Source organism: Magallana gigas, chromosome 4 (genome assembly GCF_963853765.1).
Source record: "Magallana gigas chromosome 4, xbMagGiga1.1, whole genome shotgun sequence".
Taxonomy (NCBI): domain Eukaryota; kingdom Metazoa; phylum Mollusca; class Bivalvia; order Ostreida; family Ostreidae; genus Magallana; species Magallana gigas.
Window position 1 is genome coordinate 43034014 of NC_088856.1, and position 26338 is coordinate 43060351.

The 26338-nt window shown below is 34.4% G+C and overlaps 3 protein-coding genes across 4 annotated transcripts in view; 1 reads left to right on the plus strand and 2 right to left on the minus strand.

The window, feature by feature from the left end:
* The window catches only part of LOC105338153 (contactin-like), a 32522-nt gene extending 27171 nt beyond the window's left edge, over positions 1 to 5351 (minus strand). Inside the window, exons 1-9 of the mRNA XM_066083373.1 lie at positions 5204 to 5351; positions 4781 to 4875; positions 3401 to 3486; positions 2912 to 3063; positions 2001 to 2108; positions 1483 to 1809; positions 1229 to 1330; positions 474 to 710; positions 2 to 107 (exon numbers count right to left, since the gene is read on the minus strand). Of these exons, the coding sequence (XP_065939445.1) occupies positions 2 to 107; positions 474 to 710; positions 1229 to 1330; positions 1483 to 1809; positions 2001 to 2108; positions 2912 to 3063; positions 3401 to 3486; positions 4781 to 4875; positions 5204 to 5279 (1289 nt within the window). The 5' untranslated portion in view covers positions 5280 to 5351. The remainder of the gene's footprint in view (position 1; positions 108 to 473; positions 711 to 1228; positions 1331 to 1482; positions 1810 to 2000; positions 2109 to 2911; positions 3064 to 3400; positions 3487 to 4780; positions 4876 to 5203) is intronic.
* A 3671-nt stretch (positions 5352 to 9022) lies between these two features.
* LOC117682664 (tripartite motif-containing protein 5-like) lies at positions 9023 to 11820 on the plus strand. 2 transcript variants are annotated; one of them, XM_066082522.1, is made up of 2 exons: positions 9023 to 9143; positions 9759 to 11818. In XM_066082522.1, the coding sequence occupies exon 2, from the start codon at positions 9759 to 9761 to the stop codon at positions 11484 to 11486; it is 1728 nt and encodes a 575-aa protein (XP_065938594.1). In that variant the 5' UTR covers positions 9023 to 9143; the 3' UTR covers positions 11487 to 11818. The 2 variants fall into 2 exon arrangements, with proteins under 2 accessions (XP_065938594.1, XP_065938593.1); XM_066082521.1 differs by having other exon boundaries at positions 9052 to 9179; positions 9759 to 11820.
* Positions 11821 to 20193: 8373 nt separating this feature from the next.
* On the minus strand, positions 20194 to 21831 carry LOC136275077 (uncharacterized). Its single transcript, XM_066083374.1, has one exon. The coding sequence runs from the start codon at positions 21829 to 21831 to the stop codon at positions 20194 to 20196; it is 1638 nt and encodes a 545-aa protein (XP_065939446.1).
* Between the last annotated feature and the right edge of the window lie 4507 nt (positions 21832 to 26338).

The following is a 26338-nucleotide window of genomic DNA, read 5'->3' on the forward strand; positions in this document are numbered from 1 at the left end:
CCTTCCATAAGCAAAACATTCCAATCTGACATCAACTCTCACCACTGGTTGCCGTGGAAACACTTGAATGAAACTGTCAGGAATCTGAACATTCAATATTCCTGATGCTGTGGAAATAGGGTACCAATGATATTAAATAAGCTGTCAGTTTTTTTTCTTTTATATGAATAATGTTAAGTTATTGTAAAATGTATTGTTTCTCTGGCTCCATGGCGTCAGGTCAAAAGCTACCCCATTGGTTAATTTTATTGCCACATTAAAAGGGAGAATATCTCAAATTCTTAATTTTAAATTTGAAAATAGAGTTATCCCCCTTTAATTAAATTATCTTCATTCAAAATTTATTTCTTTTAAATTTTTGGCTTGAGAAACTAATTTTTTTTTTTTCATTTGGGCCTTACGATCATGCAAGCTACAAGCTGCCTGCACTTGCAATGGTATTTTGATTTAAGCCTTGTGCCTGTTCAACTTACGAGCTCCCTGCACTTGTAAGGGTATTCCCGTACTGATGCGACTGGGAGACTGAAATGATCCTGCGTAGTTGTCACGGTCTGTCGGATACGTCAGTGTCGCCATGCAGAAGTACATGCCATTATCTCCGCGCGTCACCTCCGAGAAATATAGCTGGCCGTCTCCAGAAATAAAGAGATATGGAGTCAGTCGGGAGTTAATGGGCGTGGTTCGGTCCTTGATCCAGTTATAGCTGATGGCTGCCAATTCAAAATGGTGCATGTTAAAATCTTACAAATTATATATCATTGATAAATTATGCAATCAAAAGATTTTCTGAGCAATTGTTACAGGATAATGATAGTAAAAAATTTCTAAATTCCAATGACCTTATTTCAAGTTGAAAAATCTTAAACAATTGGTTCACTTAGCAGCATTTATATTTAGAACCTGTCAAAAAAAACCCAGCCCAGATAACAGTTTCTGAAACTGTTTCCCTTATAACCTATAATCTATTTTTTTAGTTCAGTCATTCAATATAGCTTGTTATGAGATGTTGTAATGTTAATCCTGATCATAAAAATAGAGCTAATGTGCATAGTTGTTACCCTATGTACAATAATGTAGATGTTTTCTTGGTGCACTGAACAATATTTTGTAGAAGCCCCTCCCCCCCCCCCTTCAAAAAAAATTTTAGATGTTTTTAATTAAGTAAGTAAGATTGACTATTTTACCTTTAGTTAGTATTGCACTCTATATTTAATTTATCCCTACTTACAGAGACTGGATGTTGAGGAAATCTTTGGACACTGGATCACTGTACCCTGGTATTCCAACGGACGAATGGGGGCCGTATCAACATTGGAAAATTCTCCTAAATCTACAGTGAGGCAGTGAAAGCACATACAACTTTCTTTAATTGGAGCATTCAATTCTTACTGATTGAATAGATGGATAAGAGAGAGACAGACAGACAGACGGACACAGACAGACAGACAGAGAGGGAGAGAGGGGGGACTCATCAATCAATACCTGCAAAAGATAACACAACAGGTGGAGTCAGAACAACTCCAAATTCATTCTTAGCACTGCACTGATAACTTCCCCCGTCTAACGCCACTTGAGGATTGCTGATGCTGACTCTGCCGTTGGTCACTATGTATCGAGGGCCCACTATGGGCTGGGTCTGCCCATCCTCCCTGGTAACAGTCCACTGGTATGTGGGCTGAGTGAGCCCAGTGGCTGCACACTCCAGATAAACCTCAGAGGTGGATCCATGGATTTCTGTGTCTGTAGGGTACAGGTAAAACTTGGGGCCCCTGGGTGCTGATTCCACGTCAGGATAGTTCGTCCTGTACGCTACAACAAAATATTCAGTTGAGTGAATATCAATATATTCTACGACATAATTTTTGTTTTTAATAATCATTCATATTTGAGTCACATACGGTAAAATAGTCCAGAATGCTCATGAGGAAGCCATATGACAAATGATAGACCTAATATAAAAGAGACTATTAGAAGATAATTCAAATTAAAATTGATCTTACTAAAGTCCCTGTAATCTTGTATGATTCTAAAGGCTTCACTTTTGGCTGTTTCACAGGTGTAGCTATATTTCTTACTGCCATCTCCTTTTGTTAAACTGTATTGTCCCTCTAATATTAGAAACAAAACCAACATAAAGTTAGCTTAACATGCAATAACGCTGTTACATGAATTTGATACACTACAGTTATACAGTCTGGCCTGTGTCAGACCTGAAATGATATAAAATGAAAATACTGCAGCAATGATCCCTTTATATATGACAGTCCCTATAAATCTGTTAAAGGCAGGGTTTATACGTAAATGTTATTTCATGCGTACTAATTCAAAGCGTAGAATCTCAAACTGCATTACGCCATGGATATAAAATTAATATTTAGATTCTCATCCTGATTTGCAAAAATAATATGGGGTGGGTGGGCGGATTTTATTTATTATTTTTTTATAAACATCTTTATCACCGTTCATGTTCTATAAATAACAACTGCTCTATTCTTTTAAGTTATAAATGCTAATGTGAGTACACAAACCCACTTGTAATCTTTTAATTCCAATTTTTTCGACTTAACTGTTAATGCATGAAGACGTTTGTATCCTTATGATTTTTTGGTATAAGAGCCCGATTTTTCTTTCTGGTTTTTTTTTTTCAGAGGGGCGGGCGGTGATGAGAATCTAAAAATTAATTTTATGTTGCCTTAAGCTTTTTCTAAGAATAACTCTTCTCTCTCTCACTCATTCTCTCTCTCTCTCTCCCACAATGATATTCTTTTTAAAATTGGGTGCACATCCTCTACTATAGATTAATTCCAATTCCAAATTAATCATTTAAAAATATTAAACCGTAAGGAAACACTTTCACACAGCTATCATAAATCAAATAATTAAAATGCACAGCAATCAAGAATAAGCATACCATTGTACTGGTAAATTGCATGAAATCCAGAGTTGTTCAGTTTGGAGAATTTAGACCACCATATAAGTCCACTTAATTGATTGCTCAGGTTCTCTAGAGCGAGGAAATTGTCTTGTTCAAGGGAAACAACTCCACTTGTATACCAATTGTTCCTGCAATTCCAACAATAATTAGATCAACAATTTCATTTTTTCAACATTGAACTGTGCAATACTAAAATATTGAAACTTGTTTTAAAAATAAATGCAAGCTAGAGGAAAGTCAGGGTAAAGTGATTGTTTTAAGTGTTTCATCTTTTTTATTCTCTAAATAAAACTGTTTAAGCTTAAGACAATAAGTCTAGCATGTAAATATACAAAATGTTTAAAATTTATTAGATTGTTGGAAACTAATATACAATGTTGATGTCTAAATGCCCCATGAATTCACACACAAACACAAGAACTTAATTAGTATAGTAATGTCTGGTCTCCGTAGCTAGCCACTTGCCTTTCTATGTCAAAATTGAGCAACCAGTTTCTAACAAATGAGTGTTCTGTCTGACTTTCTATTCCAAGAACTTCTCCTCCATTCTCCTTAAAAAGAACTTCATGTTATATATAATTCAAAAACTCAAACTTCCCACTTATAATTATATACAATATCATAATTATATATGTACTGGAAAATTTTATTTCCTGTTTGTACCTGTTTTAATAAAATTAGGGATAATTTTAGTATTTGTTCAATATTACTTACATGTAATCCAGAGTTCTTGAAATCTTTTTTCCGCTGTCAGTCATTTGGACTGACAACCATCAGAAGTGTGTCAGTCCAGACTGATTTCTATCAGTCCAAACATTTTCAATAGAAAGATGAAAAACTACAAGTATATTTGCCTTATAATTTCTCTCATTTTTACCTTAATTATTCTGATTTCTCCTAATTTTCACATTCTGGCTCCTGACAACATTCTTATTTATCACGTCATCAATTATTTTTATTTCCTTCCCTCTCTCATTATCAACTTTCTTCTTGTTCTCTTTCTCGTTCTCTTTCTGCACATCTCATATGTAACTAGGGCTGGGTTGTCAGATAGCGGAGTTCTTATTTCCCGAAAAAATGTATAAATGATTACATTGGGATTTTTGTGTGTATTTCTGTGTATTGCAATAAAAACATTCACTGAAAACCCTGTTTCGGTGTATGCAATGTACATTGAAAAAACGTAACGAGACAACACTCGCCATCTTGGATTCATAGGGGGCCCTCAGTTCACGCTATGTTTAAAACAAGTTCTCCAATTTCTCCCATGATTTCTGAAGACATCTAGGTTGGAAAATGATTGAAAGACTTATTCCTATTGTCTGACTACATCTGTTAGCTGCATTATAAACACACCGTATCAATATGTACGAAAAACTCGCCAAACTTATCGAAAGCAACAGAAGTAATAATTACTGAGGTGTTCCGAAAATGTATAATAAAGTCTAGAGAGAGCGAGAAAAACTGCTCTAGATTTATCGTATGCGTTCGGATCTCCTCAGTGAGTATGAAAATTAGTTCTATTTTCGCAAGTTAGTCTGTCCATATCTACCGGTCATTTGGACTGACAGTCAACCTCAAGTAATCGGTCCTTGGTTATTTTTATCGGTCTTGCCGACAGGACCGAAAGATTTCAAGAACTCTGGTAATCTCTATCATGAATTTAAATAATAGCATGAAAGCTTGAATATACACATATTTTGTCTGGAAATTTAAAAAGGTCATCTTACATGTGTATAGCATTGAATACAGAACAGGGTAAATACACCATAATCATCATTGTAAGCAAAGTTTTTCATCAGCTGTGCATGATAAATTTATCATTGTACATTCAAGCACATTTACCTTACAAAAAACTTGAGCTTTAGTATATGTTTCCTGTGGATGAAATACAAATTTGTAGCACTTTGAATTATGCTCAATCCATTCTGATGGACAATCTGTAAAAATACATTACATATATTTATCAGTTAATTTTTTAAATCAACAAGCTAACTACAAACAATTAAGCAGAGAGAGAGAGAGAGAGAGAGAGAGAGAGAGAGAGAGAGAGAGAGACTGAAAAAAATGTATACACTCTTATATCACATAGATAATAAAATATCAAATTTTTAAATGAAAAAACAATGTTAGTCATTCCATATTTTAGATATATAAAGAATAAAACTTATTCAAAGAATCAATAGGCCCCTATTTACTAGCTGAGTGTAAAAGCGACTCAGAAGACAGACAGGTAAGTTCTCACTATGGCAGAGAATCAATACAAACCAAACAATGGCAATGGATACGACTTTAAAATCAAATCAAACAAAGCAGCCAGCAGTCCTATTTTACTTGGAGACATATTTCATATCAATGTAACGATTACAGTTAGTCGACCATGTCTTGTAATTCAATCAAAAGTTGATGTTTTGGCGCCACAAAGCAGATGGAACAGAAATAAATGAAATTCCGAACCCGATCATAATTCACGTTTCACACACGTGTTGGCATGTACATTAACTTTAACGAAAAATCGTTAATTTAAAAAATATTTTGTTCAAGTTTATAAACCTTAGGTCATTCAGTTAAATTTTTATGCTATTTAAGAATGTATCTTATATACATGTAACTCCCTATGAATTCTATTAAATTAAACAGTACATGTAAATATATTTGATTGAATTCATAAACTCCTCAATTATTTAATGATGTTTCTTTATTCAAATTCATAATACCAGATCAAAACAATAATTATTATAAATTTGGGACCAAATCAACGCACTTCTAAAAAAATTCAAAGTGCGTTATATTTTACACCAAGTGAACACACTTTGGAAAAAAAAATTCAAAGCGCGTTATGAAGGTTCATCAACATTTTTTAGTTTTGATACTTTTAACGCACTTTGAAAAGATAAGTATAAATCACAAATTTTGAAATTAAATTTCTAATTTGTTAATAGGATGATGATTTGTTAACACCAGTTAATCTACTTTCCCGTATTTGAGAACGGGAATGGGTGGAGGGAGGGTGTAACCAAAGATACAGCCTGGGTCAATTATCAGTGCATCATGGGAGGTGGGGAGGCAGGTATACCTTTCACTTCAATTTCACTGTTTATTTCCTTATTTTCAATTAAATTTTTACATGGTCACAGAAAAGTGTGGGGGGGGGACTCAATGTTAATTCAAATTTTTGTCCGTAAATTTAAGAAAAAGTCTTTGCTGCGCAAAAAAGCTGCCCCCCCCCCACCCCCCCCCCCCCCCGATGCTACGTGCCTGCTCTTTTCATAGAATTGTAATCAATTGAAACGTGTAAATATAAAAAATTACATTAAAAAACATTTAATTAGTATAATTTAAAATAAGCATTGAGGTGTGTTTTTTTTTTCTCGCACTGATTTTTTAAAAGATCATTTTTTATAAATAACAATAACTAACGTATCCTTTTTTCACATCATGTTTCTTTACAAACGCATACAATAAGTCAGTTGAATAGTTGAATATGTTATACATTGACCTCCATTATCAATAACCCAATATACAAGATAAGAAGTAAATTTGCTGCATACTCAAAAAAGGTAAATTTAGCTAAATTAAGCTAAACAAGGTTAAAACAATCATTTATTGTGTATAAAAGTATAAATTATTTTGACTAAACCATGAGCTAAACCATTTTTTTCAAAGTGCGTTTATATCGACGATATCAACACGCTTTGAAATAAATATTGCACTTTAAAAATTTGTTTCTCAAAGAGCGTAATTTTTCAAAGTGCGTTGTTAAAATGCCAGGAAAAAACACAAATAAATTGGAAAATGTATATTTTGTGATATACCTATCATAATAAAAGAATTCTCGACAAATTTTTAACAATAATATTCAGTGGCTGCGCTTCTGATTAAACCTTGTGTACAATACCAATACCGATACACACTATATGTTTGATCCGTACGTTGCGGCGTCGGACGCAAATTGAAAGGGGGGGGGGGGGGGAGGGGGTGCTAGACTTATCCGAAATCATGAAAACCAAAAAAAAAATAGATAAATAGATAACCAAATAAAACACATAGCATAAAACCATATTCGCCAGCCGTTCATTAAAATTCTAATCCGTTGGGGGGGGGGGGGGTAGCAGTACGGGTATTGTGAGTTATTTTGCCCCCAGACACCCCCCCCCCCCGACCATCTCTCCGTTCCGACATCTATATGAGTAAAATGCTATGGTTGAAGATCAAAAGATGAATTGACTGTCCTCAGTTAACGTCCCTCACTTCAATATTTAGTCTATAACATTAACGAGGTTAAGAGGGTTCGATGGTCGTGATCATATTTATAGACTGTATTTATCTCCTTTAGAAAAAGAGCTCTATATAAAGATGTAGAAAAATACCCAATTTTAAAGGTAAAATGTATGATTTTGTTTTTTAAACTAAATAATAGCTTATAGCTAAACATATCATATCTAAAAATTTCATGCAGATCTTAAGGTGAAGTTTATTGACCATCCAGCCTCCCTAGAGAGAAAGTGGAACCCCTCGGATGGGTGACATTAAATATTTTAGTTGATGTATGAAAACGGCATTATCATTATAAAAAGACAAATGAACAAATGTGAGAAATGCATGTTATTCATACATGGATCTTAATGAATAAAGAATCGAATACATATCATTTTACATTCTTGCTCTATCTGAAGGACATGAGAACCAGGCTAATATTTTAAATACCTTATCAACATATATTTACAAGAAGCATCCAGGCGGATTTAGAATGGTAGGGGATCGGGGAGGACATATCCCCCTAATCAAGACAATTCAAATATTTTTAAATCACACATTAAAATTACAGAATATAAGCCTAAGATTCCCTCACCCTGGCAAACAAAACAAAATAACCTCAGTCCGGTAAAAATCAGTTATGGATCCGCCCATGGCATCCGAATCTAATATGCGTGTCAGCTGTTTCAAAATTATTTTACACTCAATTACATTCTACATGTAGATGTAAACTTTTCAATGAGTTCATGAGTTATGTTATTTACACTTAAAGTCTATGCATGTACGTGTAGAGCATATATATACAGTTGACATGTACATGTAAATGATTTATTAAAGTATACAGCATACTGGTCAATACATTATATACAATGGTGACTAAATTGTATACGACCAACATCCACGGATCTACATGTATAGTGGGAGACAGACAGAAACGTACGTACTATCATTTATGAAAGTGAGGCAAGGGGTCATCAGCCTCATTCAAACAATCAAGACAAGCCAAAAATAAAGGAAGGAAATTCTCAAACTCTCAAAATTTTGAAAAATCCTTATCAAATGCGAGGGGGGGGGGGGGTCAGATATCTGTTTGCTTCAATTTTATGAATTATTTCCTTATGTTCACTTCCATTTATCACATGCCCGCAAAAAGAGTGTGGGGGGGGGGGGGGGGTGAACACCATTTTAATTCCACTTTTAACATGTAAATTTTGGAAAAATTACTGCAACAGGAAAAAGTTGGGAGCCAGTTTTTGAACTTGCATGATATCGATCCAGTGGCGTCGGAAGCAAATTGAAAGGGGGGGGGGGGGGGGGGGGAGGGAGGGAGCTAGACTAATCATCAGAAATCTTGACAAGCAAAAAAAAAAAGCCTAATTCCAAAATTCATGAAATTATTATTTCTAATCTCGGGGGGGGGGGGGGGGGGGGGTAGTACTAGTAGTATACCTATAACTCAAAAAAAATCTTACCTATGAATTTCTTTTCAATAACTGCAATATCAGTCTTACAATTTCCTTATTTTCATTTTAATTCCTTACATTCTACCACAATTGTGGGGCGGGGGCGGCGGATTTCTGATACCTCTATTTTTTGTTGTTGTAAATTTAAGCAATATTATCTTTGCTGCGAGAGAAAATGGGGTCGGGGGGGGGGGGGGCTGGCCCTTTCGGTTCCGACACCTATATGATCTATACACCAGTTTACTTTAATTTAATCATGTCATTACCGAGTTCTGATATCATAGTACCCTACATTAAAAAAATCAAATACACACTCTGATTGTTTTGTCAAGGTAGGAGGTCAGGAGATTTAAACCTTGTCTCTACGTGTACGTACATGACCAGGAAGTAAATTACACAAGTCTCGTATTCTCTCATTCTAATCTATAGGGCGTCATTCACGCGGTAATGGCTGGTGTAACTTACAAAACGTCATATTGATACACACGGTGAGTTATAAAAATTGTTTTCTATATCGCATGATGGTAAGAAAGATGACATATCCTCGTAATATTGGGTTTACTTCAAGATTATTAATTCGATCAACAATGAATCATTGTTTATAATTGTACTGAACCGAAAGTAGGGGCCATTGTTTGATAGACATGTATTCTCTATAATTGGCTCATACATTCACCAATGTTTTTGTTTACCGTAAATGCACACTTTAAACAAACCTGGGTCACAAATAGATGAGACTCCCGCTGTTTTATTGTACTTATAAGTCCATAATTTCATTATCAAGAGATGGTATTAGGCCTTATATTATGCGCGGATCTTGAGTGAAGGGAGTGGTCTGGACCCTCTTCCCCCTTAAAAAAGTGAAATTAATATGAATTAATTTATATTTCACAATTGTTGAATTACCTAAGGTATTCCTAAGACACCGCCAAGATTTTGTTTAATGTATGTATTTTTATATATGTGTGTGTGTGTAGGGGGGGGGGGGGGGGGGGGTGGTTGGCGCGGTTATGTAGAAATGATTGACTCCTTAATAATATTTAGTAGCAAAATAAAGAAATGTAAAATCTCCCTCAAACTTTTAAGTACTTTTCTCATTTCAGATGGCATTATCTGAATCCCAAATACCACCTGACGCCCAGCATTATTTGGTGTGTGGCACTGAAGACTGTGAGAAAAACTGCCAATTTTACTGCAATGACTGTCACCAACCAATGTGTGAACAATGCAGAGATGAACATCAGAAGAATAAGAAAACCAAGAACCATGAAGTGGTCCATTATAAACAACGCAAACAACCGCTTCCTCTGGAGAAATGCAAGATCCACCCCACAAGAAACATAGAACTTCTCTGTGAGGAATGCCAAATTCCCATTTGTTCTAAATGCACGGGTACAAAAGAACATCGCGGCCATGCGTTTACTGACCTAGAATTGGTCTTTGATGAAAAATGTTCACACTGTCACATAGAAATTAACAAAATTCAAAGCTATTTTGAGCCTACTTCTCAAGATCTGAAAAAGGAAATTGCTGGAGATGTCACAGAAATAAAGAAGATCATGGAGGGTATCAAAACATCCATGAAGACTGAAGCTGAGTCTGTGAAAAAGATGGTAGAAACAATTACATCAGATAAAATAAAACAAGTCAACAAAATAGAACAGTCATTATTAGAATCATTAAACGGTCAAAACCAAAAAATAGATGACTACATCAATTATCTAAATGATTTAATCCAGACGTTTTATGGTTACCTATCTCCCTCAAACATGGAACAATTAACATTTGCTCTCAAATCAGAAAACTTGGTCATTAGACCCATACCAGAGACATCCAAACCAGTCCCACCCGTATTTACTGCTGGTCAATGCAGCAAGGAAGATGTTGCCAAATTACTGGGTAGAATAACTGTCCCCAACACTAAACCAGAGAACAGAAAATTAAAACCCATGGAGACTGCTTATACACAGTTGAAACCTACAGGGAAACAGAGGAAACAAGACAGAGAGAAATCTGACGTGAAACAAACACTGTCTCTGTCTTCCTCTGTCACCAAGGTCAGGAAGTACACAGTACCAGGTGTTAATGATGTATATCATATATCACTGGGTAAATCAGGCAGACTCTGGGTCAGTGATAGATATGGTAACCTTGTCCAAACAGATCTACAGGGGAATCAGCTACAGAAGATACAAACCATTGGTAATAGAGATGAAGGTTACCACACAGTCACACAGGACGGGGATCTGATCTATACAGACAAATGCAACAAAGTTATCAATAGGATAACACCGGGTAATACAATCACTGAATTCATTAAAACAGGAGACTGGAAACCACTCAGTATACACTCCTCCCACATCAACGGGGACCTACTGGTGGGGATGAGAAAAGATAGAGAGGGTAAAGTCACCAGGTACAACAAGACAGGGACAGAAATACAGAACATACAGAGAGACAACAAAGGACAGGCACTGTATAGTGATCCACACTACATCACAGAAAACATCAATGGTGATGTCTGTGTATCAGACTGTGGCATTGCTGTAGTGGTGGTGGATAAATCAGGACAACACAGGTTCTCCTACACAGATCAGGGATCAGGGTTTTATCCCTATGGAATATGTACTGATGTACTCAGTCACATCCTGGTGTGTAATGGATTCAGTGAAAAGGTTCATCTTCTGGATAAGGACGGTCAGTTCTTGTCTCTACTACTCACATCACAACAAGGGGTACATATTCCCTGTAGTGTGTGTGTGGATAATGAGAACAATCTCTGGGTGGGACATTTCACCAACACAGTGTCAGTGTACAAGTATCTACAGTGAATATTATATGTCCATACATCAATTATGTACAATGTGTGTGCTGTGAGACAATGTACATATTGTAACAACACTGTGATAGTGTATGCATGATTTCTATAAGTACCTATGCACAATATTCACTGGGATACATTTAAATCATTCATGTAACTTGTGTATGATACTAGTATTTCTTATCTACAGTGAACATTATATATCCATTCTTCATTTTGATACTGAGTTGTATATTGTGAAACAATTCAACAACATTTATATATGTATACAATGACATATGTACAGTGTACATTAATTTAACGTACATATATACATATTATTCATGTAACCCTCTGTATGTTTATTAATTAGGGTCTTCCGTTTTCAACGGAAGACTCTCTTGTTATTCTTCGGTTTCTTTTTATTATTATACTTTTTCTTTTTTTTTCTGACTTCTTTTCGGCTTCATAACTCAAAAAGTTTTTAACCGATTTTTATGAAACATTCAGAGATTATGTGTAATTATAATGCCTCAAAGATGTTAAAGTTTCTAAAGTAACATCACTTCTGTTTTTACGTTACGTCATTTTTAAAATGTTAAAAAAGTCATTTTGTCCGCGGCTTTTTTCAAATACGCTTCAAGATAGAAAGTTGAAATTTTTCGTGCTTACATATTGATCGTTTTGCCTTTGTAATAAGGCAGGAAATCAAAATCCGTCACTTCCGGTCGAAACCGGAAGTGAAACAAATTTTTCGAAAAAATGAATTTTCTGATCAAATCAAAAACGAATATGTGTTTTGTAGAGCTTATCAAGCTGAATCTAACACTGAAATCCGTTTTAAAATCGGACGATCCATAACAGAGATATCGGGGTTCAAAAATTGATTTTTCCGGAAATTTTGATTCCGCGTCCTTGGTTTAAAAAATAGCGTAATGTTAAAAGTAAAATTAACTCGTACCATAAATAATTGTTAAGTCGTACTGTAACACATTCGGATTTTTTTTGTAAAGTCGTTCTTGAAATCGGAAAGGTTTTTGTTAAGTCGTACTTAAAATAATTCGTATTTGGTTAAGTCGTACCAGGAATAATTCGATTGTTTTCATCTTTTTACTTTAGATACACTTGTTATTGGTTTAAGAGCTCTGCTTCTTGCAGGGACTTCCAGCTTTACTTCCGACATTAACGGAAGACCCACTCGTTGCTTTGCAACGAGCTTTGCTCTAGTTTTTGTAATATTTCTTATTAGATAAATTTCATTGCAGAAGAGTTGACTATTAAATATACATTTATTAACAATATTTGTTTTCAAAGTTATTAGAAACTGCTAGCTTAAATCTTGTCAATAACTATTCGAAAGATATTTACATGTTTTTATGAACAAAGCTACTGTATCTAGTCAATTGGATTGAAGTACATATGTCTTGAAAAGATTTCCTGAATGATATTTATAAGCATTGATTTCGAAAAAAAATTCAACCCATTATCCTAAATAGACACTATAATTACTCTTAATATAATCATTTTTTCATTTTTCTCCATAACCTTGTAAATTTATATGATCTGATTGACAGAGAAAACACAGACATGGCATTACATGTGATCATATCATATTTCAAAGATAGCTCTCTTGTACCACGTCTTGATATAGATCGTAAAAGCTATTATAAGAATTAGTCTATCATGGCAGATTTGATTTTTCCGGAATCACGGACTTTTAAAATGCTGAAGTTCTATATACATGTATAGTGCTTTCAAAGTTGGAAAAAAAATCCCACATTTTAATTTTAGTCAAATGTTGAGAGAGAGAGAGAGAGAGAGAGAGAGAGAGAGAGAGAGAGAGATGAAGGTCTAGCTCCGAGTCTGAAAGAAATCAAATGGAAGATCATGGAGCTGCAGTGCCACACACTGAACAAATGGTGTATTATTGCACAAAGTACGTGCGCTAGTATTAGACTGATTAATCTTATTTATAGGCAATATCTATGGAATCGTCCGTCCGTATTTTTTCAGGCCGGGAGCTACAGACCTGCTGCAGGAGAGAGAAAGAGAAAGAGAGAGAGAGAGAGAGATAGCGAGAGAGAGAGAGAGAGATAGCGAGAGAGAGAGAGAGAGAGTTCCCTACAGCTGAAACCGGGAAGAGGGGACTGTGGGCTTTATCGTGGTTTGCAAGTCATTCTTTTCGTTTTGGGTAGGCAAATAATTATTTGATGTTTATAAATACCTTCAAGTTGTCTGTTTGAAAAGCGTCGGTAAAGATGTTCAATTCATATTTGGATGGATATTGACAGATAAAATGAAAGCGAGTAATCCTTCTGGGATGTTTTTTTACGAAAAGTATATAATGTCACCTCGTCCTTTTATCTAGGAATATGAATTTTAAGGCAGGACTATCGATTATTTAAACAGCAAAATGCTCTCTTTAGTGATCCATGCATACGGGATATGAAGCTACATGTAGGAAGCGACAATGCAGAATAAAATTTCACTCGAATCATCAAATAAAGATTTATTACATTTATTTATTGCTTATACATGTATTTACATTTTTCTTTTAAAAAAATATATTATTGATCGTAAGGTGTACTGAGTAAAATTAACCAAATTATTGTTAATATAAATTTGTACAATAAAAGAAAAGAAAAAGCCAAATTATACCATGCCGTCTGTATTTTTTCTTAGGATACTGAAGGTTTCGACCAATCGATATACGGGGAGCGTAGATGTCAGTCCTGCCAGTATCTATAAAGCTACGAGCTTCAAATTACAATCAATTTCCGTAAGAAATGTACAATATGTAGGTAATCATACATGTACTTGGTGGAAGCTGTAATATGGAGATATTTTCAATACATGTATATAATCTAAACAATATAATTATACAGTCATGTAATATACATTTATCTAGTACATGTATATACATATGTATCGTATCGTACATGTTCCGATTGCAGAAAGCACTACCCCCGTAAAAGTTAAATGCAACTTCATATCTCAATGAAAAACCCCTACAATACACAAAATACATACATGTACTATAATAAGAATTCTTTAAGTTTTTACTTTTAATTAAGGACAGAGGCGACGTTCCTCGGTTTTAGACAATTTTCCTTGATGTATTGTTTCTTCTTTTCTTGCATTTAAACTTGTTAATTTCTGCCAAAAAAATTCAGGGTGCATTAACAGACTAGTTATTTTGTGTTTTTCTTTTAATAACATGAAAAATGCAATTGAACACACATTCATAAAGTCATACTACTATATATTTTCAATTGAAACTATTTATTGAAATAAAAAACTTATCATATGAACATATAGGTATCATTTTAAAATTACGCAGTGGAAATCTTTACATTGTGGAGACAGAAAAAAAAAAATAAACTAGAAGATAGATCACTTTAATTGATAACAATGAAAAAATAAAGGTACAATGTTATCACAATTTTGTATTGAAATTCAAACTGGATGCGCAGTCGTATAAACATTTAAATGAATATGTATACAAATTGATTAAAATATTTATATTAACAACAAATAACATTAAGACTAAAATGATCTGTGATCTAAAATGTACTTAGAATTTTGAATTCCGTTTAATTGTCGAAATATAAATACATGTAAACGTTTGTATACGTAGTCGAGTCATGAATACATATCGCTAAAAGCCAATGTAACTTTCTATAAATCTTAGAAAACAGGAATGTATTTCTGACACTAAACAAGACCTTAGGACTTATCTAACACATGTGTCATCTTTAAGAAATTACTGACACCGGAGGAGGGGGCAGGGGAATTTCAAGGGAGCGGCCCGTCCCCCAACATGTTTTGGACAAAAAAAAAATCATAACTAAAAGGTAGTTTTTTTAAAATAACAATAGCATTGAAATAGAAATTACGTTGTTTGACTTTGACCAATTTGTGGTTTTTGCATTGCTTTTCAAGATGTTGAATAAGTCTGCTACCATGCACTTTTAACATGAGGCCTAGGGGCCACATCGCTCACCGAAGCAATAATCAGCAGAACAGTATCAAATTCAAACAGAGGCCGTGACCCTTTATTTGACGAAACTTGAATTTCCTTTCCCAATGAAGCCTTATGCCAGTTTCCTTAGTTTGAAATGTAAAAATGTAAAAGTTTATGACGACGACTACGACAGACAACGGACACATTTTGTCAATGATCAGAAAAACCCACTTGAGCCTTTGGCTTAGGTGAGCTAAAACGATGCATCGTGCCTGACATTTCTCCTTGTTATAATTATCTTGTGAATAAAGAGACATACAGTCACCCGCTCAAATAAAAGATTCATTTATTTCTAAATTCATCTATAGATTATTTTACAATAGGCATACTAGTATATATTTCATTCATATAGCATTATGATATTTGTAAAATACATGTAGGTATGCTGTCCCTTTTGAATAGTTAAAATTCGTCCCTGTTATAAAAAACTGAAGAAATCATTTGTTTCTAACGTAAATCTTTTTGATTTGACACTTGAGTGTGTTCCGAAGTTCAACATCAAAGTATCCATATATAAATGGGTTTATAAAATGATTGATAAAAACAAATCGTCCGATGAACATCCAAAAGAAAAACTGAACTTCAGAAAAATCCAGATATCGAAAATCTTGCAATGTGTACCGAAGAACCAAAATGACGAGAGAGGGAAAATAGGAGAGCATATAACAAACGATAATAACAGAGAACATCAGGGACATCCGGGTCACCATCCGCTTCTTCCGGTTCGTCACAGCTCGTGACGTATCTTCACGTGATTCAAAATGGCGAGTTTGGTTCATATTGTCGGCTTCTCTTTGTAGTGCTGAATTGTTTTCTTGCCCTGATTCATGAAAAGAGTCGGTTTGAGTACTTCCTGTGTTTAGTCTTTGTCTAAATAAATCGATAGTACTTATATTAACGCTATGACTATCTGGGTTTTTCGTCGAAATCACGCTACGATATTTTCGTATGAAAGGACTGTAGACTGCAATTACTGCTGCGATATTTGCCAACGTAATCACAAGAAGTAGGTATGTGTAAAATGAGTGGATCGGAGTATTGTTAGTGACAAAATAGCATTCCATATAGACCACAGGCTTTTCCTGATACGTTTCTTGGGTCAATGCTGTTCCGGAAATCTTAAGGACCGGAAGTGAGTAAACAAGCGAAACGATGGTGATCAAAACAAGACTTGTTCTCTTCCGGAACAAAGTCAGATGAGGGCCATATGGTTTACAGATCAGTAGATATCGCTGGACCGATATCGCCAGAATGATGTGCCCGGAAACCGCCGATATAAACACATGGATAAAGTAGAGCAGCCGACATAAAATATCGCTCGGAAAATGGAGCCAAAATAAATTGGAGAGAACGTATAGACATCCCCCGGATATGCAAGCCATGCAGTCGACGAACGCTAGAATAGGAATAAAATATCTCTCTTCGTTGACTCGCCATCTTAGAAAGTAAAATACGATGATGACAAAATTTCCCACAATTCCAACTAGAGTACCAAACACCGCAAACGCAGTGTTCGAAGTCAACGCACGTTGGTAGTCATTGTAAATAAAACTAATATCCGTCAGGTTTTCTTCGGCCATAGTGACACAGTATTAGTTAATAAATAAACTGTTGACGCATATCTTTACCTAAGCATTTATCGTAGTTTTGGGCGTTTATATGAAAAACAATTAGATTATTCCGACATATGATAATCCATTTGAAAACACGCTGTGATATGGCGAATATTTGAAATGCCCAAATTTATAAAAGTCTGAACATTTCCACAAAACGCCCTTATTGTTTGGAATGGCTGATATTTATGCTCAGTTATCTTTCGGTTTTCTGGGTTACCATTATAGATTTTTCAATGTTTTGACTGTTTTTTATTTTGAATTATCACCTGAGTTCTCGGTTGTCAGGTCAAAAGAGCCAGCGATGCGTAATCACCTGTCTTGCCGTGCTTGTAATCAGGGTGACTCGAGTGTTTATCAAGATATGAATTTCTGCCATTTTTTTTTCTAGGACAAGAAGCTAAAGATAAGAGAAGACACTGCCATCTGTTTGATTTTTCTCTTATTTTTGCAACCAATTTGAAGAAATATAAAATGGACTAGGGTATGAGCGAATAGTTTGCTAGTTTGCTCTCAGATATAAAGGTAGCGCAAGGTTGAAAGAATTGTCTTTAATAAAAGTTTTAATAAAAATATCACAAAAATTAAATGTCTAAAGTTAATTATGTTCCAAAATAAATAATAAGGCTTATATCTTGAAGTGACATGTGTTCATTAAAGTATATATTTCTTGTTGCGAAAAAAACATTACGCAGAATCATGGTCCCTGACGTCATCATTGACGTACATCAACATCATTAAGAAAGGAAGGGTAACAGAAACTAATAATAAAGTATAGTGAATTATGTAGAATAAAATCCATGATACATGTTTATATAAAAAATTATCTTCCAAAGTCTAAAATTACCTCGGATGGTATTCAGTCATAAGTATTAATAGCCTGTACATGTATCTAATTACGTATTTGCAATAAAATGACATGCAGATAGTCTTATTTCATCCAACAAATTAACGTTGTTGGTTTGATAAATAAGGAAATAAAATTCGTGACCAGCCGCTCTGCTCTTTTCATAGGATCATGAGTTGTAAACTAAAGGCGATTCCCTAAAAAAAAATAACCAAGCATAAATAACGTCAGAAGACTGCCAATTTAAAAATACAAAAAGAAGCACTAAATGTGTTCATTGTTGTAAAATCAATACATATATTTTTTTTAAATTTCGAGCTCTTGACTTCTTTCAATTGCTGGAGAACACTCCGTAAAACTATTTGACGATGACAATCAATACGGCCATCCTTTTTAAAACAGCAGGATGTTGTTACAAAGTGCAGGGTGTTGATAAAGCGGCGTTGTGTCATATCATATCTTAAGATAAACTGAGGCAGTAAATAATAAAACCCATTCTATTATTTATAAGGTTTATGTAAAACATTTGCAGAAAACAACAAAAGTGTAAAGAGTTTTAATATATATGCAATGTTGCGCATTAAAATTGATTTTCATATTTAAATTTTGTTACCAGACGCTGTAAACATATTTTTTACGTCTCAGTTTTTTTGTTTTTTTTGTTTTTTACAATCTATCCCATCAGAAAACAATGTGGTGTCGGACCATAATTACAAAAAGGTAATGCGCGACGTACAAAATAAAAAAAGAATTTTATTGCTTACATTTCTTGCACACAAAACATGATTATAGTTGCAGAACATTTCCTAAAAAACAAGGAACCTTATAATTTCCGTTATTACTTATGATGTTTTAAGGAAGGTATGGCATGTCCACATGTACATACATGTAAAAGGTAAAAGGGGACCGGAAGACAAACAGTATTTTTAGGAAATTGAAATTCGACCAGCATGACGTATATCTACTAACTATATGTTAATGAAATAACTGTCAAATGCGGAAATAATTGAATGGCATTGAATGGCATTATATATAGAACTGTGTCTCTTCAATATAATTTTAAGGAGTATTGGTGACTTTCTGACGCACGTACATAAATGATTGACGTGTGTTGGGGATTTGCGCATGTTTTCCTAGTACCATGGCTACATGTACAACCAATAGGATTTTGGTGGAAATCTTGTGTACGTACGAAAAGCATGGGTGTATCATGTGACCACAGGCACCAGACGTTAAAAATCTTATTATAAAAAGGAATATTTCAACGTTAAAGACAAGTGCACATTACGATGAATTTTGAAAATGACAGTTATCCGACTCTGAGATTAAAAAATAAATAAAGTGAAGAAGAAATTGCCATTATTTCTTCTTTGCAAACCAATTTAAAAAAAAAAAAAAACAAAAAAAAAAAAAAAAAAAAAGAAACAAAAAAAGAAACAAAACAGAAAAACCCCCCCAAAAAACAACCCCCCCCCCCAAAAAAAAAAACCAACAACCCCCCCCCCCCCCAAAAAAAAAAAAAACAAAAAAAAAAAACACCAAACAAACAAAAAACACCAAATAAGAAATCGTCATGATTTCTTTTATCGGATTCATAAAATTATTTAATTTTCAAAAGGTTTATAACTTTTATAGCTCGTTGAAAAAATCAAATACAGTGTACATTTGATTTTGGTATTGCGACGTATTGAGCTTTATAGATGTTAAATGTCAACAAATTATCTATCAGATAAATCTTAAAATTTTTGGTATGATATTTTAGGCTTAAATTATTACATGTATTTAGTAAAGGAAAAAATCCAATTAGTTTTGAAATTTCAGTACTATTGTTTCTCTGTATTCAAAACTTTTCGTTTTAAAGAAATTGATCAATATTGTGCATTTATGCTAACAAAGTTAACATCACGAATTTTCGTTGCTTTGCGCAGATTTTTATTTACATCAATATGTGGCATTGATATCGTATTTCGACACACTGTTTTGAAAAAAAAAATTTGCAAAACTAGAGTATATGCCTACATGTATTTTGGAAATAAGAGAAATTCGGAAAATATACGGCTACATGTATATATTCAACTTTGACAGAATAATTAGGTTTAAAAATTACGACTTTTAAATTATTAATAAATGTCAAATATTCATTGCAACAGCTAATCAGTTTTCATCATTTAACAAAAATGACGAAACTGGGGTGCAATTTTATAAAATATTTATAGCGAATGAATATTTTCATTGCCTATAAACTTTCAAATATTTATTTCATTTCATTGTTATTTCGTAAGCAACATCGAACACTTCTGACAAATTCTCTTTTTAGCTTGACATCAAAATACCCGTATATAAAGGGATTAATGATGTGGTTTATGAACACAAATCGTGAAAAGAAAAACCAAACAAAATACTCCGTCTCTGAAAAATCCAGGTAGTCGAAATCCGGTTTGGAATACCGTAGAATCAATATCACGAGAGATGGTATATAGGAAATGACGTAGACGATTATGATGGTCATGAACATAATGTTCATGGTTGCCTTCATTCTCTCCAGTTTTGAAGATGTTCGAAAAAGTCGAACACCCACTTTCAACGGCGATGCTCTGGTTTCTCTGGAAGTGGATATAGAGAATGTTTTCTGGTAGTCGTTGCTTTTATCTGATATTGTTCCGTCATGATATTCCGAATTTTCTCGGATGCGTTTTGCAATGCCTTCAGCGCCAATGTTAGAATCTGTTTCATTGTCTTTACTAGTAACTGTTAAAGTAGTATTCGTTTCAGTTAATTTTGTTTCTGATGTCCGTTTTTGGTTTGGATCACCCATTGTACTTGTTTGAGTTTCATTATCCAACGAATCACACATTTCAGATATCCCGTTTGTGTCGCTATAAATAGAAATACGTTCGTTTTCATTTTCTCGGTTGACTGTCCCGCTATCGTTTTTAATTTCAATCACAGAAACGTTTGCCTTGTCTGATGTATCTTCGTCTTTTAGTATTTCACCATCCGTTTGAACCGAGAGAGCATTCTGAATACCACATTCGCAGCGTTCGTCATCCAAACTTATTAAATCCGTCCGCGATACTCCCAGTGTACATTGTGCATCGTCTGTTTGCAACTCTCTTAAGATGTCGTTCATGAATATCTGTTGCTTCCCACGATATGCTGAGCTGACGCTGTTTTCATTTTCAAAGCCCGAGTCCTCAAATGCCCCACAGAAAGGAACAATGGTTGAACACGTTTTGTGGGTGGAGAACGAACGATGGATGACTCGAATGATGGGAAGGTACAAGGATATACAAACTATAGCGTTAGCCACTGTCAGAAACAGGAGAATACCACTGTATGCAATAGCGCTGCTGGTATAATCAACAACAAATACACACATCGTTGTTGTTATATTCTTTGACATATACACCCGCTTTTCGGTTTTGATTCCGGACATTGCCCAAGATGGCGAAGCGTACAGAACGGTGAGCAGAAAGGTCACCAGTAATGCCGCTCGCTTCCGACGCAGTGTCATGTGAGGTCCGAAAGGTTTACAGATCAGAAGGTATCGCTGAAGAGCAATGATCAAAACCATGTGGCCCGAGAACCCCGAAATGAACAATTCAAGAAACCAGATCACCTGGCAATGGAAGTGTTCCGTAAAATTAAACATGTTGTCATTTAAGACAGTGTTTCCATAGGCGTTGATGATGCATGCCGAGAAGTCCACGGCCGCTAGAGCCGGAATGAAGTAGCGCTCGGATTTATCCTTGATTCTGAAATGATAAAACCCGATGATGATAATGTTTCCGATTATTCCAACTGCTGCTCCGACCAGTGTCAGGACGTTACTGGCCAGCAGAGCAGTGGAGTACTTCTTGTAAATAATGGCGTAGTCCGTCTCATTTTCCATCAGGGAACTCAAGCACTCACACAACAGATTATTACGTCCGGAACCTCTGTATTGAAAACAACTGTACGTATAGAACCCCTACTTCACCTATTTTTAATACGAGGCGTGTATACCTTTAACGGGTTTAAAATGTTTTCTCCGACGCTCCCGTGTTTAATAAAACCGTGATGGTTCCCAGTTTTTATCGAACTGTTAAAGGTCATGATATACCCTCGAAGCTTCCCCGCATACTAATGCATGCAAATGTTGTGATTTCGATCTAGACAGATCATTTCTTTAAACGTCTTCATATATTGCACTGTAGTAACCCTGTAGGCAATGAGAATACAGAATAAAAACTCAATATAGAAGAAACCATGAGACCCCACCCCCCCCCCCCCCCCCATTTATAAAAAGTTTGTTATTTCTATAAAGGTTTAGTTATTTGGATGCAATTATTTTATCCTGTGTCGTTTTATAATTTAGAGATAAACGAGACTGGGTCAACTTCTATGAAAAACGTCCTGATAAAGCGGAAATACTGTAATATTAGGGGAAGTTATGAAAATTTTATGGAAATAAAATGTCAAATATGTGCTACAAATGTGTACTGTTAAATTTCAATTTTATACATTTCAAGCTGATAATTCAAATACTTAATGATTCGAATATAGTTTCCTCTCTCTCTCTCTCTCTCTCTCTCTCTCTCTCTCTCTCTCTCTCTCTCTCTCTCTCTCTCTCTCTCTCTCTCTCTCTCTCTCTCTCTCTCTCTCTCTAACGAACGGCAGCTTATTAATCTCGTGCGTATTACGAAGTTACTTAATAAACTATTATAAATTCAGTTGGTTTAAGTCTAATCCACACATTACAAATCAAAGTTATTTTCCTTGGTCGCCATCTCAAGGGAAAATCATAGATTTCTCACATTAGCCTTTTTAGTTTAGAGGCCTGTACTTTGTCATTAGACTTTTAAAATCCGATTTCATTGTGGTATTGGGATTGCCCTATATAGAATGGGGCAACCCACACGTCAAAGGAATAAATTTAATTAAAAGCGATTTTATCACAGGACGCCCAAATATTTTGAAGCATAAGAAGGAGATATTTCTTTCATCCTTTTGACCTTTGTGTTGACCCTGCAAAGGAATACATCTTTTGCATAGTGTGGATTGATCTATTTTGCGGAATACCACTCGCATATTCACGTGAATAATTTTATAAAGATTTAAAAAAAAAACCTTATATATTTTATTTTATTTATGTTTCAGAATACATTTATACTGGGTTAGTGCCAGGTGAGAAAAATATTTAATCTATTTTTCGGCCGCCATGTATATACATGTACCTCTCGGCCGCCATATAATTATAGGGGTGTATAACCCAAAGCACTGCTTTTATTTAAGCAATCGCAAAAAAATCTGACACAGATAAAAAAAAGTTTACGCCCCCCCCCCCCCCCATCTCGGAAAAATTATAACAGCGAAAAAAGCCTGCTTTTTTGCGGAACCGCTTGTACGATTAAAACTGTTCTATGATTCGTCGAGGATGTTAATTGATGCATGGGTGAGAAAAAATGTAAAATTATTTTAAATATCAATGATTCCACAGTAGCAGGCATCACTATATCATTGATAACAAAAAAAAATATTGGTTTAAAAAAAATTAACTAAGATATAATAATGTGATTTTATCTCTTTTTATAATATCTTTTATATAGAATATAACGCAAAATGAAAATTATGAAGTGGCATTCTTTTCATTAACTTGTACTTAAAATATGATTTAAATTTATCTAAAAAAAATCTAGCTGTAATTTATAATAAGCTTCAAGTGTTGTATAAAAGAAAAAAGTAAAAGAAACCACACAAAATATAAGCTATTAAAAATAATTCTGATGATAAGATTATATGGAAAAAAGGAGATTTGGGTGTAGGAAATTATTTGGGTTGTGTTCCTTTTTATAGTAAAACATTGATAATATTTTTTGTGAGCCTTTTAAACGTTTAGCTTGATGCAATCTTTATCTATAATATTTTCAGCATCTTTTCCCTTTTAAAATGGCTGTCAACCAAATTTTATTCGCGGCTATATATATATAGCTACTTTATTTCGCGATCAACGGTCGATAAACTGGTTCGCGACGACTAATGGTCGCGACCAATCCTTATCCATACCTGTATTGTTATAAAAACTATAGAAAAAAGATTGGTTCGCAACAAGAAATATTAGCGACGACAAGGCTCTCGCTAACCTCGCGAAAATTTCTCGCACGCGAATAAAAGTTGGTTTTCAGTAGCTTTATCCCAGGGCAATGAACACACAAAATCTAAACGACAATTCAATTACTGCTATTCAAAATGTTAAAGCTACAAAAGCGCATGTGAACATTCAATGGTTTTTCCCAACGGCGGCCAAGGAACAAAACTTGGAAATATAAAATTAGAATAATATTATGGTTTAATTGTAGAGATAAAAATTTACCTTCAAAATCAGATGAGTTTCCTGATTTGAGAGTATGACAGTGTTTTTAGTCGTGTCGTATCACAAACATCCTTAAATACATTACTAATGACCGGGATGAAAACGTAGATAATCTTTAAAGTCTTTATTTAAAATAAAGCTTAATTTCTTTTTTCTATGACACAAAAGTTTGGCTGAAAAAGAAAACATGAACATATAAGAAAATCACTCAATGACGCATATCTATAAAGATCTGTTGACTAAATCATTCTTGATGAGTTCTAAATATATGTCCTCTCTGATGTATTTTATTTCGTAGATAAAATCTGCAATATGACTACATTTCACGTGACATTTATCACGTCTCTTAACGATTCTGCGTGTTGCAACTCGTTATAATGGACGTGCATGGTTACAACTACATGCATAAGGGATTTATTACGTGCACATTGTTAGCTTCAAGTACACATGCCATCTTTTCAAACTTCCCGTATATTAGTTTTTATGTACATATCATTCTTTATTGCGGTCTCATTATCAAAAAAGTAAAAAAAAAATCACGTGGCTAAGGCATCAAGCGTGTCTGGATTATTGAGAATTATGGAGCAAAAATGAAGTGTTATGTAGACTTTCTTACGTTTTACACTACTTGACCAGAAACGTTTTCTTAAATTGTTTTGAAAAGTAAAAGATATAAAATCTCCAAATGTTCTTACAGCGTGACTTACAGATTCGAAGTTAACGCTCTAATCCATTGTGCTACGCTGTTAGGTATTAAATTTGAGAATTTATATTAAAAAATTTTTTTTATAATGATTTTGATTTTGTTGTTTTTTATGAAAGTACGTTACAATCTAGAGGCGTCCGATACCAGCCTTATAATAGCAAGTTTATCCGGCATTATATGATGAAGCATTTACTGAATTAAGTGTTTTCCTCAAAACTTAACTTGAATAATATAGAACATTTTAACTTAATCTTACCCAGGTTACCATTTCCATCAATTTTTGTTAATTGTCTTAATAAATTGTGATGTCATTAAAAACAATTCGAATCAACATAACACGTATGGCGAAAAACTCTTAAAAGTTCTTCTATCACACACTTCATCTTTATAATTTAGAAAATTCAAAGAATGCAGAAAATTACGCTTCTCATGGGGATTTACATATATAATGAAAATACTAATACATGTATCGTTTGACTCCCCATAAAAGTGATCATCATAATCCGTATACAATATGTTGTGTTTAAACCAAAAACGATTGAAGGGCGTTCCTAAACAGAAAAAAAACATGTAGACTCTTTTCATTTAAGTGAATGAATGTAACTGTGCCTGTATTTACATGTATTTAAAAGTATTATCGAAAATTAAGCAAAAGGTGGTGGAAGCAGAGTATAATACAGTTATGTCAAAAGCAAATTGAAAGTGTGTTGGATGGGGAGTCTAGACTAATAATCAATCTTGACAAGCAACACAAAAAGGGTTATCGGATGGTAATGGCCATCTCTTACGGCCGTGTCTAACTTTGCAAAAAATAGTAGGAAAGGGGGAAGGCTATGGCTAAGCCCCCCCCCCCCCATCCTTCAGACGTATATGTAATAGGGAACAACAGAAAACATTGCATGTTAAATTTTAAGGAACGACAAGAACGAGACTGAAAGATACGTAAATGTAAATTGAGACATCTTAACATGCATTGTAGTTTTTTTAAACACAGATGAGGAATTAATTCGTCAACACTGGTGAAGACAAAAAAAATGAGAACAAAATGAGCTATCAGTTAATACTTTATGTTGTTATACTTTTATGTTAAATACTGACATCTGATTGGTTAAGACACAGTTGCCAATCCGTTCTATTACCCTCAGCGGTAGCAACACACTTAGCAACGGGTAACACAACGAATTGTTACCAGTATACCTGCGCGTAAATTATGCGCGAACGGTTCGGCGTTGAATTCACATCATTTCTATATAAAAGCAGTGAAAAATTTTCTAATATTAAGACATTCAGTATAATAAAATAAGTAGTGCCTGTTTGGGAGGATAACAGTTGAAATTGACA